Below are 15,580 nucleotides of genomic sequence, written 5' to 3' on the forward strand. Positions count from 1 at the left end.
TTAACAGGTCAGTCAGGCTGTATTTACACAGGCAGCCCAATTCTGATATGTTTCCCACTAATTGGTATTTTGACCAATCACATCCAATCTTTTTCAGAGCTGATCTGATTGGCCAATAGACCAATTAGTGAGAAAAAATATCAGAATTGGCCTGAACCTAGCCTAATAGACTAGCACTACAAACTGACAATGTAGCATCCACAGCTGCACCCCTTCCACTCCGTTTGTAATTTTAGGCTAGCGCTGATCTCATTGATCCATCGATGTCATAACACCGATGCAGCTGTTGGAGTCTCATATTTCAAATTCAAGCCACACATATTCCCTTGCCATCGGAAGCTTCCAGCCTACAGCAAAAAAAGATCAGAAGACAATCTCTATTTTCACCGATATTTCACAGACATTAATAATAGGTGTCTGTAAAACCAGGGGCACCTATCTAGAATCACAGTATTTAAACAAATGAATGACAATGTTCCATGATGGAGCCTAATTGATATCACAATGAATGTGATGACAGAAAGTAAATATACTTGTTTTTTTTATATTTTATATGATTCTTACAAATAATGTAAATATTATCCAATGTAATAGAATGAAGGATTACGCTGTATTAGGCAGACAATGTGGAAAACGTGCACAGTGCACATCGAACCCGCAGTGAGCTGTGAGGAGTATCCTTGAAGAGCATGCGCGCTGTATCCCTATCTCTGTCCGGTTAAACAGTTGGGTCTGTGCGCGAATAGAGACAAACGTGATGCTGCTCTGCTGTGTGTGTGACCGAGGCGACATGGCGAGGATTAACATATTGGGATTAATGTTTTTATAATGACTTCGCGTTAGAAGGCATTACATGTGAAAATAAAAAGAATGAGATGAGGCCGACGAAGAGACATAAACATCGCCACATACAATGATGAGCGCCAATTCGACTCAGAAACACTGAAGGACTGAACACTCGGATGCCATTTATGAAGGATGTGCAGAATTTGTTTAACATATGTAGCTTTTGTTAATGATTCGTTTTTCGTTCGTTTGTTTTAGCCTAGCCTACTATCGAGATACTGGCGTTATGGTAAGACCTATAGTATGTTTGTAATTGTGGAGCTGTATTGATTTAGGAATTATTATATGTTGATGTTCTAACGTGTTAATAAGTCATTTGTGCATGGTCTAACCCGTGAACTTTTTAGACTACCGAACGGCAATTGAAAACATAGCCTCAAATGTGACTTTGGGGATTTAAAAGGGTAGTTGTAGGTTATTGTAAATTGATGTGATGCATAAATAATGCATCGAGGCCATGCGAAAATCTACATGATGCAAACAAGTGGAATTATAGATAGTAGATTGTTTTTGATCAGTTGAAATTTAACCTATGATTTTTTGGCAAATCTTTCCCACTTTTCCCCAACTTATAATGGCATTTAGAAAGGGCTCTACCACATAGTCTCAATTCAAAACCAATTTAAATATGATACAACATCGAAGTGTGAGTCCTTATTGGTGCTAGGTTGATGCCCAAGACACAGCAGATCATTACATAGCCCTCAGTGGAGAATGTCTCCCTCTGTTTTCTTTCCACAAAGACCAAGAGAAAGACCCCCCCCCCCCCCTCTTGTACACACACACACACACACACACACACACACACACACACACACACACACACACACACACACACACACCACCCCTCTCCATCCAATCTAGTATTGAATGGGGTATTCAGTGGGCTGTTTGTGTGAGCTGATTTGTGTTCCAGGGTGGATCACAAGCTACAGCCTCCTGGGCATTTGGGTTCAGCAGCTGGGGCCATGGTAGGAAAAGGGGAATGGTGGAAGGTTGCAAGGGAGAATGGTTGGAGACTAGTTGTCAGGGTTGGGAAAATGGAGGTGGAAATGAATGTGTCAGAGGATCAGGTATTATGCCAGCATATTACCTGATCACAGTCACATGTGGAGTAGACAGAAGACAAACATGTCCTCCTCAAAGCCATAACTGGCTATATAAAGGATGAAGGAAAAAACAACAACTTTGTGCTATGTTGGATCATAGATTTACAAAAATACTCATCTTCAATACAAATTCAATAGAAGACCCAGTAGGGGATTCATACCATTTCCAACATCAGCTATAGACAGATGAAGCAAAATATTACAACAGAACATTCTGTAACTGCAGTTAAAGCTTTCTGCTAAACACACTTGCAGGTATAACCATGTGTTCTTCAATAAATACACTACAAGTCTCGTTGCAGCAGAGCTTGGTGCAGATACTCATTCTTTACACATGGATCCATTTTATTTCAGTAGTCAATAAAAAAGTGTTCAGGATGTGGCATTTGCAATAATTTTTGCAGCCATTTATTGAGTGGTTTTTAGTGACTGTGGCTTGGTTATGGCTTGGCCCATCAATCTGCAAATGGAAATAAAAAACAAAGTGTAAATAACCCAAGATGTTCCATTTACTAACAAAATATTAATGCAGCACTACATATATATCCCTTGCTGGCTAGCTTTTAAAGGATTGGTAAGTGCCGACCCTGGACCACTCTCAGGAGTGGCTGAGTGTATTCCACACAGGTCACGAATGCAGAGGCTGTCCTTGGCTTAGCATAGTCTCGGCTCATACCCTAAAATCTGGGTCAGAATTTACAGAAATATATACATACAAATAACTGATTCTCTTGGACTGATGCTCCTGTCTTATAAAAACAAATACATTTATATACATTTGGTCACAAAAATAAAATAATTTGCAGAAATGCCACAGTAAGGTTTATTTATTGGAAAAAAATAAATTCAAACTGGCAAAATGTACCAGATGGTCTAAGATGTGAATGTAGGTTAAAGCATATGAAAGGGCGATTACTCTAGAGCTCGACTATGTTTATGATAATCACCTCGTCTGTACTGCACTTGAAGACAGTCCGTGGGTTCCAGGAAGTATGGAGCAACATGAAAAGAAAAACAAAGAAGAGCAACTAAAGAAGTGCCTCAGTGCTTTCCTGGGGCAAGGCAGTTCCTCTGAGGCAAAACAAATAAAATGTGTAAGAGGGAGCTCTGTCTGGCATTTCAGGATATGAATTTGGATGAAAATTCGAGAGATTTGTCTGACCCTGCAAGAGATTTATCTTGTCCTGAAACTTATTAAGAGATTTGGCTGGTTTTTGGAAGGATAAATGTATCTGTCTGTAAAGGCTCTCTTAGTCACGACAGTGCTTTATTGCCAGCCTTCCTATACTTCTTGAATCTGGTTTTAAAGTTTATTCTCCATTTCAAAGTAACCTATTTTGCATGTGATTAATGCCTTAAATTGTAAATGCCATACACAAAGTCCTGGTTAAAATGTGCTTTGTTTGAGAAATAATCTACATTCATTAGTGAAAGGTTTAGCTTTAAACTGCAGGGTTCCTATGTTTTATTAATTTTCAAGAAAGAAGATGCTACCCACAACTCAGTGGAAAACTGAGTTACCTCAGTGGAAAACTGGCATTACCTCTATAATGAAACACAAGGTTTAAAAGTATTGTATGGCTCAGTTGAGATTGACGATTGCAATCTGGTTCCTGCAAATGCAAGTATGTTATTGCTGAAAGGGAGGGGGTTGAAAAGCTGACTGAGCTAAATGTGTTGACCTCACACTGTTGGTTCATGTCAGAAAGTAATGGATTAGATGATGAGACAGAGAATCTCGCATTGTGGGGGAAATAAGTCATTCTTGTTAAAAAAACGTAATGTCATCACTGGCTAACGCTACTAAAACTATTATTTTTGTGAAGGAAAACTTGCATCTGCTAGTTACTCTATAAACTCATGAAAACAATGTTTCTCTAAGCTTATTTCCAGTCCACCCTGGTCTCCCTTGGTGTTGGCGAGAAAGAAAGCCACCACATGTCAAGCCTTTGTTTAGGACTGGGCCGTATTCCAAAGCTGAGTCTGAGATGAAGGTGAGAGGTTACGCGGACAAGAGAAGGATCTAGTTTTGAGACCAATCAGGCAATTGGTTTCGTGTCATGCATGTCAACTACGTATTGTAAACAAGTAGACATGGAACTTATAGTTTGCCAACTTGTAGAGGAGGAATTGGTGACTTACTTAGGCTCACCTCCTCTCCTTTATAATAGAGACATATACAACCATAACCACTCTGCCTCAGTAACACAATATTTCTCCTGTGTCTCCTATCTGTAGTTTCATCTTTGAGGATAAGAAGAGAAAGCTGAACCTTGACCTCATTCAGACTGCCTTCCATTGGTTCTGGAGAAGGTGGGCTGAATCATCCTGATTCAAGAGGCTGTGTCTTCGCATTACAGTCAAGATACGTACAGCAACAAGCTATGGAGCGGAACCTCTTGCTTGAGTGGATCATGGTCGAGGTACATCTAAGGACATTTAACGACTAGGCTCCACCAACTCCTGATTCCTATTCCTCTCGTGGTGAGAAGTATTGTAGTCCACAATAATCATATTGCTGAGATGACTAGACAAGAGAGTATGTTACTGAGATAGAATGCTTTACACCAGAGCTCTGTATATGTTTGAAGCCAGCGGCAGGCTGAGATAAAGAGGGGATCGATGGCCAAGCCCCTCTACAGACTGCAGCGTTTCCTCCGGAGGACCCAGTTGTTCCTGCTCTTCCTAGGTGTGGCCTACATCATGGCTGGGAGCGTCCTGCTGCTCCAACGGGCCAACCTGGTGGTGACCCAGCGAGGGGCCACCAGCCCTCCACTGTCCTCCCTGCCCTCCTTACCCTCACCACCCTGGGCCCTGGGGATGCCACCCGTGAGGGTAGGAGGCTACGGGGGCAGGAGCTCACAGATCATGTCCAGGGGACAGGGGTACCAGCCTGGGAGCCTGTTGGACAACAGGACTGGAGCACGCTGGCTCATGTCGAGGAATCTGGAGATCCGACACCTGCGGCGGCGCTGGTTCCACAGCCTGATGACGGAGAAGGATATGTCACATGTGGAGAGGAGCACCCCCAGGAGGAATGTGCCTCAAAAAGGTACCTACCTATCCCAGAAATGAGGAAAATGATTCTCTGCCATTGAGAATGGAGATTCTGAAGGGCTATTGTATTCTATAAATTAGCTGTCTCAAGTTTTGGAGACACTACCTGAAAAAGTGGTTGGCAAAATGAAGTAACACAATGACAAATGACTTAACCTGTAACTAATGATTTGCTATTTTATGTATGTGTGTTTGTTTGCTCTCATGGCAAGGTTCTTACATGGGCTGCTTCCTGGACAATTCCAAGGAGCGGGCTTTGAGAGGATCTGTATCCACTGATTTCCGCAAAATGACCAGCACCATGTGCCAGGATACCTGCTCAGCGAGGTAATTGTCTCTCCATCCTGCCTCAACACACTATTATCAGATCTTTCATAACACAGGAAGTATTTCACATCTCAGGAGGAGCATATCATCAACATTATTGTAACGCTTGATGTCTGGGGAAGGAGAGGAGGACCAAGGTGCAGCGTGGTAAGTGTTCATATTATTTAATGAAATATGCAACACTAGACAAAATAACAAACACGACAAACAAACAGTCCTGAAAGGTGAAACAAAAACACTAAACAGGAAACAACCACCCACAAAACACAATGGAAAACAGGCTACCTAAATATGGTTCTCAATCAGGGACAACGATTGACAGCTGCCTCAGATTGAGAACCATACTAGGCCAAACACAGAAATAGAAAATCATAGGCAAACTAACATAGACAACCCACCCAACTCACGCCCTGACCATACTAAAACAAAATACAAAACAAAGGAACTAAGGTCAGAACGTGACAATTATATAACCCCCATTCCCCTCCTATAATCTCTGCAGATTAAACTGCACAGAATCGGTGTATCTGGAATGCACCCACAGGTAGGCAGACCATACAATTAGCATAGCATAGGCATAGACTCACCCGAGGAGTTCCACAATACTTTACTTGTATTAACTAGTAATGGAAGAGAGTTTGGGGGGAAGAGAGTAAGCACAGACCTACAGTTGCAGGAGCAGAGCACTAGCTGGTTTGTCCCAGGCTGAGAAATTGAAGCCTCCGAATTAAGGATGTGTGAGCAGAGGAGCAGTGAGGAGTGTTGTAGTCTCTGGTCTCCCAGGGAAGATGTTGAAGGAGTTGAGGAGGGGGGGTTGGAGAGATGGAGAGATCTACAGTGAGGGACTAGGGAGCAACAGGCAGGCAGACTGCTTCAGTCTCTGTCAGTATTAATTGTGCAGCAGAGCAAAGGGAGCGAGACATTCAGTGCTCCCCTAATTAACCCCTAGGGTTGAGGAGCGTGCTGCATTTGCATTGCTGTTGAATTCATTAACATACTGTATGTTCTCGTGATACACGTATGGTTCAGCATAGTTATAGACAAAGATTACTCTTGAAAAATAATACTTTTTAGGAAGTCAATATATGAAATACGTTTATTTTACAAAGAACCAGATTGTTTAGTGATTACGAATGTGTTGTGAATACTTTGTGAGTTGATGCAAACTTTTACCAGAGTTTCATATCTATCTGAATGCAATTTATTACAGTGGCTACCAGTTTGCTGGTCTGGAGTATGGGTCGGAGTGTTACTGTGGCAACCACATCACCAGCCTGCGTGTGAGAGATGAGGAGTGTAACTTGGACTGTAAAGGGGAGAAAGGCTCCCCCTGTGGAGGTGTTGGGCGCCTGTCAGTGTTCACGGTGGAGGATGTGCTTCCAGGCCAGAGGAGATGTGAGTATCAGGGACCTGGTCCAATCTGAGAGCTGGGGAACAGCAGGAGATTGAGTCAAGCTGATGAAGCATCGCATTCATTGTCAGGAGAACACACATCTGTTACACACCCACAAAGACACGTCTAGGGCTCTGCTTACAGGGAATATTCAGGTATGTTATAGGTCTGTATTGACTTGCAGCTGTGCAAACTACCTCTTCTGTGTTTGCAGACAGGAACGTGCGCTACCGCGGCTGCTTCAGGGAGCCTGACAACAGCTCCTCTACATCTCTGGTCCATGTGCTCCAGCCCAACCTTACCTCCCAGTCCTGCATAGAGGCCTGCATTAACAAGGTTGGACCCCTAGGGTGCCGTTGTCAGGATGTTACAGTATAACGATGCTTATAAATAAATTGTTTCAGCCTTTACGACGTGCTTATGAAGACTTTTTGTATGTCTTATTATACGTATATTATTATACCCATTATACGTTTTAGTTTGTTTGAAGTGTGACCACATTTGCCTGGCCTTAGGAGTTTCCTCTGGCTATGCTGAGGAGTTCGGACTGTTTCTGTGGTTACGCTACTCCTGACTTCACTCTCCATGAGCCGGCTGAGGAGGAGCACTGTTCACAGAGCAACACCACTGAGGCCTCCTTACCATCAACCCTCCAGCGCTTCTACCAGGTCTACCAGACACCTGTCCAAGGTAACACGGTCAGACAACCAAAAAAGCATTCTTCCTTCAAATCCAATACAGCCAACCTTGTGAAATCATTTTAAGCACCACTCCGGCATGACACCAAACTCCACTTTGCACCACACAATTCCACTCAAGATGTTAAAATTGTGTTGGCCTTTGTCTTCTGCAATTCAGTACGTTTCTGAGCAGACTATGTACAATTCCCATCCTGATTTAAAATGTTCAATTACTTCTTTCTCCCAGACTCCAGATGCACAGAGAGGAAGTTCCTACCGGAGAAGTCCAGTTCATTGGTAGCGCTCTCCAGCTTCCCAGGAGCAGGCAACACCTGGGTCAGACACCTCATAGAGTTGGCCACAGGATACTACACAGGCAGCTACTACTTTGATGGAACCCTTTACAACAGAGGTCAGCTCCTATACTGTACAGCCACTTCTGTCCTTGGCCTGTTGTGCAGATCCAGCTATTTGCCTCAGTCCATAATAAATTCAAGATTTAAAAAAAGGAAGTTATCATCCATACCCCCCTGTCTGGCTTGGCCTATACGGCCAATGACGAAAACAAAATATTTCCCATATGGTGTGTGTATCTGTGTCTTGGTGTTGTGTAGGCTTCAAAGGCGAGAAGGATTACTGGAAGAGTGGTCGGACCATCTGTGTGAAAACACATGAGAGTGGGAGGAGAGAGATAGAGATGTACGACTCTGTCATCCTGCTGATCAGGAGCCCGTACCGTTCCCTCGTGGCTGAGTTCAACAGGAAGTGTGCAGGACATCTGGGATACGCCTCTGATCATCACTGGAAGACCAAAGGTACAGAGCCAGCCTGGAATCTGGGTTTGATTGTGGCATGTATTAGTCATGTACAGTATAGTACACCAGCCAAAGTAGGAGACCTCCTGGGACCGTTTTTAAATTTTTTATTGCAGGAGGGAGGGTCTGTGTGTCTGCATTGTGTGAGTTGACATTGTTCTTTCTGAAAAGTACTGCACAATAATATGCTCCCCCCTTGTAGAGTGGCCTGAGTTTGTAGGCAGCTACGCCTCCTGGTGGGCGTCGCACGTTCTGGACTGGCTGCGGTTCGGCCGGCGGGTCCTAGTGGTCCACTTTGAGGAACTCCAGACAACGTTGGTGCCCCAGCTACGATCCATCACCTCCTTCCTCAACACCACAGTGACCGAGGACAGACTGCTGTGTGCTGAGAGCAACCAGGATGGACACTTCAAACGTTCCGGGGTCCGGCAGCCCACCTTCGACCCCTTCACACCCGACATGAGAGGACTGATAGATGGACTGATCCATGCGGTGGACCAGGCTCTCCGGGACAGCAACCACACAGGCCTTCCACTGGAGTACCTGCCCAGATGATGGACAGCTAAACTCTGATAACCCTGATCTCCACCTCGTCCACTACCCTGTCCCTCCTCGGTTTACACTGCCTTTTAGCTGTGGTGGCACGGATGGATGGGTACCCCCTATCCAACCCAAGAGAAAGTGTTTCATATCAGGAGCGTGCCATGCAAAGGAAACATAGTCATATACACAGAGGCTATTCTCACAGAAGCACTGGTTTATCAAAGAACTGTCTTTCTGTTTTAGAATTGTTAGGCTTTTTGGGACATTGCCTCATTGGGGGTGAACTTATAAGTGTACCAAACAATGGAAATGGTTTCCTCTGTTTTAAATAAACTCTAAATAAACGGCACATCCTATAAGAACTATAGGCTACATCCTGTGGTTCAACCCACTTTTGAATTTTGTTATTGTGATTAAAATATACAAACTATATATTGGATTACAACATAATAAAGTGACATTTAAATGATTTAATGCAAGCAACGTCTTCAGAAAGGGATACTGTTGTAATATGAGTTAACATTGGAGTGTTTATAAGGTGGTGCTAATACATAAGCATAATTAGAGCATCAAGTAACCGAATTAGACAAAATATACCACTATTCAAAAACTATCTTGAGGGATCAACTACACTACAGCCAAGGGAAGTGGGGAAATGATGTCAGGTTGTATTTTGAGGGCTACATCCTCAGAGAGAAGGAGAGGGAGAGGGAGAGTGAGCAGGCCCATGACAGAATGATCTGTCCCAGCTCAAGAGAGCAGCCCTGGACAAGACCAGACATACAGTCCCAGCTTGCAGGTTTAGCTCAGGGAAGAGGGGCAAGTCTCTAGTCCTCTATACTAATCTGTACTGAGCTGATAAGCGCAGCAGCACTGGTTGTGTGGGCGATGCACTATGTACCAGAGTGTCTGGATTTACAATTGTGTAATATGGTACTCTCTCTCTCTTTCTTTCTCTCTCTCTCTCTCTCGCTCTCTCTCTCTCTCTCTCTCTCTCTCTCTCTCTTTCTTTCTCTCTCTCTCTCTCTGTATCTTTTCTCTCTCTCTCTCTCTCTCTATTTTTCTCTCTCTCTCTTTATCTCTGTCTTGGTCTCTCTCTCTCTTTATCTCTGTCTTGGTCTCTCTCTCTCTGTATCTTTTCTCTCTCTCTCTCTCTCTCTCTCTCTCTTTTTCTCTCTCTCTCTTTATCTCTGTCTTGGTCTCTCTCTCTCTGTCTCTCCCTGTCTACAGCATTCGATACACTGATGGGAAATATTTGCTAAATGTTTTTTGGAAAAAAGATTAAAGTGATAGTTCAAAATACAGAATGTTGTATTCCTTTTAGGCCTTATTACACAAATACACATTATTAAGTGTGTATATCTTGAAAAAAAAAGGTATATTTAAGCAGAAACCTTGGGTATAAAATATTAACGTGGGATTCTGGGAAATGGGGAATATATGCTGAGCACATTTTTCTATTGGGGGCCGAAGTAAGGTTGTTATTTTCAGTGGTGTGTATTCATCGACGCCAAGGAAAGCCAGGCTTCCCAAACAAAGTACAAAAAAAAATGATACAATCTTTCTGTCTTTCAGAATTTTCCTTCAATTCGCAAGAGGCTGAATGTATCTCACAGGAGAAAGCATCAGAGTGAGTGAACAGTGCCCCTCTGTCTCTCTACGTGTAGGCCATCTATCAGATGCTGTCTGGTCCAAACGAGTATGACATTGTTGCCACACGTAGCATTGAATGCAAGGGAAGCCAACGAGAATTTGGCCTCCCTTGACGAAAAAGACAAAATGTCCAATCAGTGTTGATCTGTGAATGGTCGTGGCAGTGAAAAAGAATTGTGAGAACATACGTCATTAATAGAAACAACTTGAATTGTTGCATCTAGTTGTGTTGTTGTCCTCCTGTGGCTATTCCTAAATTAGCCATGGATGGAGATTGGGATTTGGACTTGTAGGTTTACTTCATTCTCTGTACTGTGCCCATGGCCTGAGAGGATGGAAATACAATATGCAGCTAGATGTGGAAGGCTAATGTTGACTAGCTAATGTTGCCCATGAATGGAAGTTAGGCTACCAGTAGTGAGCAAGCATTTTAGCCAGGTAGCCTAGGACAACATAAAATAAAACCGTGTACTGTATGACAGAGTGAAAGACCGTTTCATCAGCATGAAAGAGAGGAGGATGGCATTGGTGTTTCTTTACAAGTAGGGTGAGTCAACATGTTTTTGTATTTGCACGAACGCACGCCCACGCACACAAACAGAAACAGAACCATAGACAGCCGCATCGTATTTAGCTTATGTTGATTGGACTAAAATGTTTTTGGTTTCTTTCAGTTGCCACTGTATTAGACTAAGCATAGGTGATTTTATGATGTTTAAATGTTGAAGTTGAAATGGTGCTGGAATAGTGGAGGCATCCCCTGATTTCTTTGCGACTTGCGGTGACTCTGTGGTTCTAAATCAATAGTTGTTTAGTGGTCTGAAAATGTCTGAAACATTAACTTGCTTAACCATGCTGTACCACCAATGCCATTCAAGGCCACAGTGTCTCCCGACCCCTCCTGTCTCAGCCTCCAGTATTTATGTTGCAATAGTTTATGTGTCGGGGGGCTAGGGTCAGTCTGTTATATCTGGAGTATTTCTCCTGTCTATCCAGTGTCCTGTGTGAATTTAAGTATGCTCTCGCTAATTCTCTCTCTCTCTCTTTATCTTTTTCTCTCTCTTTCTTTCTTTCTTTCTTTCTTTCTTTCTTTCTTTCTTTCTTTCTTTCTTTTTCTCTCACTCTCGGAGGACCCGAGCCCAAGGTCCATGCCTCAGAACTACCTGGCCTGATGACTCCTTGTTGTCCCTAGTCCACCTGGTCGTGCTGCTGCTCCAGTTTCAACTGTTCTGCCTGCAGCTATGGAAACCTAGCCTGGTCACCGGACGTGCTACCTGTCCCAGACCTGCTGTTTTCAACTCTCTAAAGACACCAGGAGCAGTAGAGATACTCTGAATGATCGGCTATGAAAAGCCAACTGACATTTACTCCTGATGTGCTGACCTGTTGCACCCTCTACAACCAATGTGATTATTATTATTATTTGACCCTGCTGGTCATCTATGAACGTTTGAACATCTTGGTCATGTTCTGTTATAATCTCCACCCGGCACAGCCAGAAGAGGACTGGCCACCCCTCATAGCCTGGTTCCTCTCTAGGTTTCTTCCTAGTTTCTGGCCTTTCTAGGGAGTTTTTCCTTGCCACCGTGCTTCTACACCTGCATTGCTTGCTGTTTGGGGTTTTAGGCTGGGTTTCTGTACAGCATTTTGTGACATCAGCTGATGTAAGAAGGGCTTTATAAATACATTTGATTGAATGATTGACTGTCATGTAACTAACTGTCTGTTACATGCAATATGTGTCGTGGACTTCACTGGACAGAAGTTGCTATTCGGTTTCATCATAAAACAAAGGTGTGGTTGAATATATTCTGCCACTGTCTTCTTATTGTCTCGGCCTATAGGCTTATATATCACGACTGTAAGGCATATGATTTGACAGCAAACAACACAATTATCACAACACATACAGTGTAGGTTGTAACATGGCTTGGCTTCCCCAGTGATTTTACTCACTCACCGCTACAGGTTAATATTATCCAGTGCCACTTGGTGAAAGTGAATGCTAAAATACAGATTGGAGATTGGTGTTGGTATGTGCAAGTCCATTGTTTTTCCAGTCTAATGTACACTTGGCGCCATCGTGTGGACATTAAATAATATTTTGGGATTATGGGATTGTTCCATCAAAATATACTTTTTTCCAGTTATCTTGTCTGTGGTCGATTCACACTTATCTTGTCTGTGGTCGATTCACCATCGCCATACCACTACTGTGACTATGGAAGAATAAGCAAAAGTTTAATCAAGAGGTTACTAAGACGTGTTATGTCTGACCCTGCAATTTCCCTCAACATTAATAAATACATATACCTAAATGCTGTCCCAGGGACATCAGACCTAACTCGCCAGTTCACATTCTCCTGTCTTTATCAGTGATTATATATAAAATCCACCAGATTGGGTCAGGGTAAGACCTATAGAGCATTCGAACAGGACATGTAATGCACACTATAGCCATTCCATAGGCATATATTGTCCATGTATGACAATAATAAATATTAGTTGTATCCATGGACTAGTTTTTGACAGAACTGCACGATAGAAAAGCATGTGTACACATTCATTTTATGAGTATGATTTGTGTGTGGTGATTTTGTATGTTTAGTTGCATGGTGTATTCTGCTGAGTGTCATTTTTCTCCCCTATTTCTGGCAGCAGGAGAGAGGTGTCAAGGTGTTACATTTAAGAGGCTCATCAGCTTATTCGGGATATGGGTCAGCAAAGGTGGAGTTGCTTTTCGACCCACCTCGCAGCACTTTCTCTCTCTGTCTAGCTGTCTCTCTCTCTCTCTCTTTTTTCACTCTCTTTCTCTCTCTCGCTCTCGATCTATCTCTCTGTGTGTCTCTCTCTCAAACATAAACACCCGCACACACAGCCATAGCCTACGACCCAGGATTCAAATGAAATAATAAAGGCTTATCTAGTCATAGGAGATATTCCATTATATTTATCCAGGTTCAAATATATGTTGTCATGTCAAAAGAGTTTCCCTAAAAACATGATACAACTTTTTCGTAGCAGGTTAGGATAATTAACGTAACAGGTTAGGAGAATTATGTTAAGGTTAGGAAATGGGTTAGGGTTAGCAAAAATGCTCTCCTGACCTGCCTACGAAAAGTCACTCGAAGTGCAGTGTTTTTAGCGAGTCCCGATGCCAAAAGCCAGATGTTTGTATCTAGGCTAGGGCCAATCCTCAAAAAGGGCTTTAGTTTTTGAAATACTCCTACCAAAGGTAGGATAAAACACAACTGTATTTGTACATCTCTAATGTCTCCCATTTAGGATACGGATGGTTGTGTAAAAAAGTGCAGAACACGGGCCAAGAGGCGATGGGCCACATAAACTCATGTAACCCAATATTGCAAGCGCTGATATTGCTAAAAATGTGATCTCATTCAGTGCTGTATGGTCCTGCCTGACAGAAATACATACAGTTACCCATGTGTTTTGATGTTGTGGCTATTGTAATCAGCTCTAAGGAAAACACCCCTTAAACTAGGCAAGTGCAGAATAAATATTGGCTGGAGGGGGTGGGTGGTTGTGGTTCATACATGCATAATCTATGAGCAGAATTACTGTTTTACCTCAATTAGCCACAAAATCTCTAGTTTGAAAGTGATTGTTTACTGGAAGCTGTGTGGCGCCATTTTCCCTACATTTTCCCCCACGCGGGCCAGCCCACTAGCAATTCGAGTTCCGACCAATGAGCTTTAGCCCCTCGCTATTTGAGTGACAGCTGGCAATGACGTGGTGTAGTATGCAATCTTCAGGGACCACTTTTGGCTAGTGGGCACTAGTTTCAGAACTACTGGCTAAAAAGTTTACAAAAGTACCAGAGAATATCTTTGATAGAGAACTTGCCAAGTCAGATGTGCTCTAATTCAGTGCTGTATGATCCTGCCTGACAAAAATATATACAGTTACAGGTTTTTTGATGTTGTGACTATTGTAATCTTATCGGATTTAAGTTAAACAAGTGGGCTGAGATGGTGAAAACGGTCATTTCTTTTCAGTCTAGTATTCCTCTTTGGATTTTATATGTTTAGCCTCTTGCAATTATGTTAGGGGGCCCCCCTAGAGTTGTCTCCAAATCCATAATGGAGTCCAAAATGCAATATGGCTGCCACAATACCATTGACCCCTCTATGGAAAGATGAGATTCTCACGAACTTGATGGTTTTCTTCAATTTGCTCTACGACCCCCACAAGTGTCTTGGGACTCGTCTGAAGTCTGTACAGACGATCTGGCAACTTTTGTCTATAGTGTCCAGTTTGGGCTACACACTAAAACGACCCCTCTGCGGAAAGGTGAGACTCTCATGAACACATGCATGTCGCCCACAGGCCTGACAAGACCAGTCTGAAGGTCCCCGGTACCAGTTGTAAACATTAATGAAAGTATATATGGAGACTGTTTAGTGTAAAAAATAAGGGGTTAAATACATGTCAAATAAAAAACTATAAATGTTTCCTGATCTTTCAGATACAAGGACCGACACTTCAGAACAAGCTTCCTTTTGGGATGGACTATCTGTTGTTCCATGTAGTGAATCTCTTATTCAATGGGTTTGTATGGGCTAAAAGGACAAAAACACATTTTCATCAAATAATGTTTTTATATTTTGCTTTGATACATCAATGGGTCTTAAAACTCTAAATCAAATAGCAAAATGATCCTTGGTATGACCTTCTTAAAATAATTCCAAGTCACAAGTCTCTTTGAGCATCAATGACTCGGAGGCTCCCACAAATGGAAAGAGAACTCTGAACACCCTCTGTCTAGGTCTACAACTTGCGGTATACCAACTATGGTTTAACCTGTTTCTCCATTATTGGGCTCTTAAGTCTCCTCCTTATTATTTAGAAGTAAGCTTTGATTTGTTGCGAAGCTTTGATTTATTGCTATTCTAATAAGGCTGCCTGAATCCAACATGACCTCCCTCTGGCTCACTGCATTTGTGATGCACATTGAGATGTGCTGGATCCTTGGACCCCAAAACATTTCATTTCGATGTCTGAGCCCACTTGTTTTCCTTTGAGCTAGTTAGAATAGCCACAACATCAAAAGACGTGCAACAGTATGTATGTCTTGTCAGGCAGGACCATACAGTGCTGAATGAGAACCAATTTGACTTCTTGAGTTGTCTATTAATC

The 15,580-nt window shown here is 42.7% G+C and overlaps 1 protein-coding gene across 3 annotated transcripts; it reads left to right on the forward strand.

The window, feature by feature from the left end:
* Nucleotides 1-706: 706 nt before the first annotated feature.
* LOC110507906 (WSC domain-containing protein 1) lies at nt 707-9,161 on the forward strand. Of its 3 annotated transcripts, none has more exons than XM_021588324.2 (11): nt 707-1,075; nt 3,838-3,949; nt 4,194-4,439; nt 4,547-5,007; nt 5,225-5,339; nt 6,550-6,734; nt 6,947-7,068; nt 7,248-7,422; nt 7,660-7,824; nt 8,027-8,227; nt 8,430-9,161. In XM_021588324.2, the coding sequence occupies exons 4-11, from the start codon at nt 4,578-4,580 to the stop codon at nt 8,780-8,782; spliced, it is 1,746 nt and encodes a 581-aa protein (XP_021443999.2). In that variant the 5' UTR covers nt 707-1,075; nt 3,838-3,949; nt 4,194-4,439; nt 4,547-4,577; the 3' UTR covers nt 8,783-9,161. The 3 variants fall into 3 exon arrangements, with proteins under 3 accessions (XP_021443999.2, XP_021444000.2, XP_021444001.2); XM_021588325.2 differs by having other exon boundaries at nt 4,194-4,378; XM_021588326.2 differs by lacking the exon at nt 3,838-3,949.
* Nucleotides 9,162-15,580: the final 6,419 nt, after the last annotated feature.

This window comes from Oncorhynchus mykiss, chromosome 27 (genome assembly GCF_013265735.2).
Source record: "Oncorhynchus mykiss isolate Arlee chromosome 27, USDA_OmykA_1.1, whole genome shotgun sequence".
Taxonomy (NCBI): domain Eukaryota; kingdom Metazoa; phylum Chordata; class Actinopteri; order Salmoniformes; family Salmonidae; genus Oncorhynchus; species Oncorhynchus mykiss.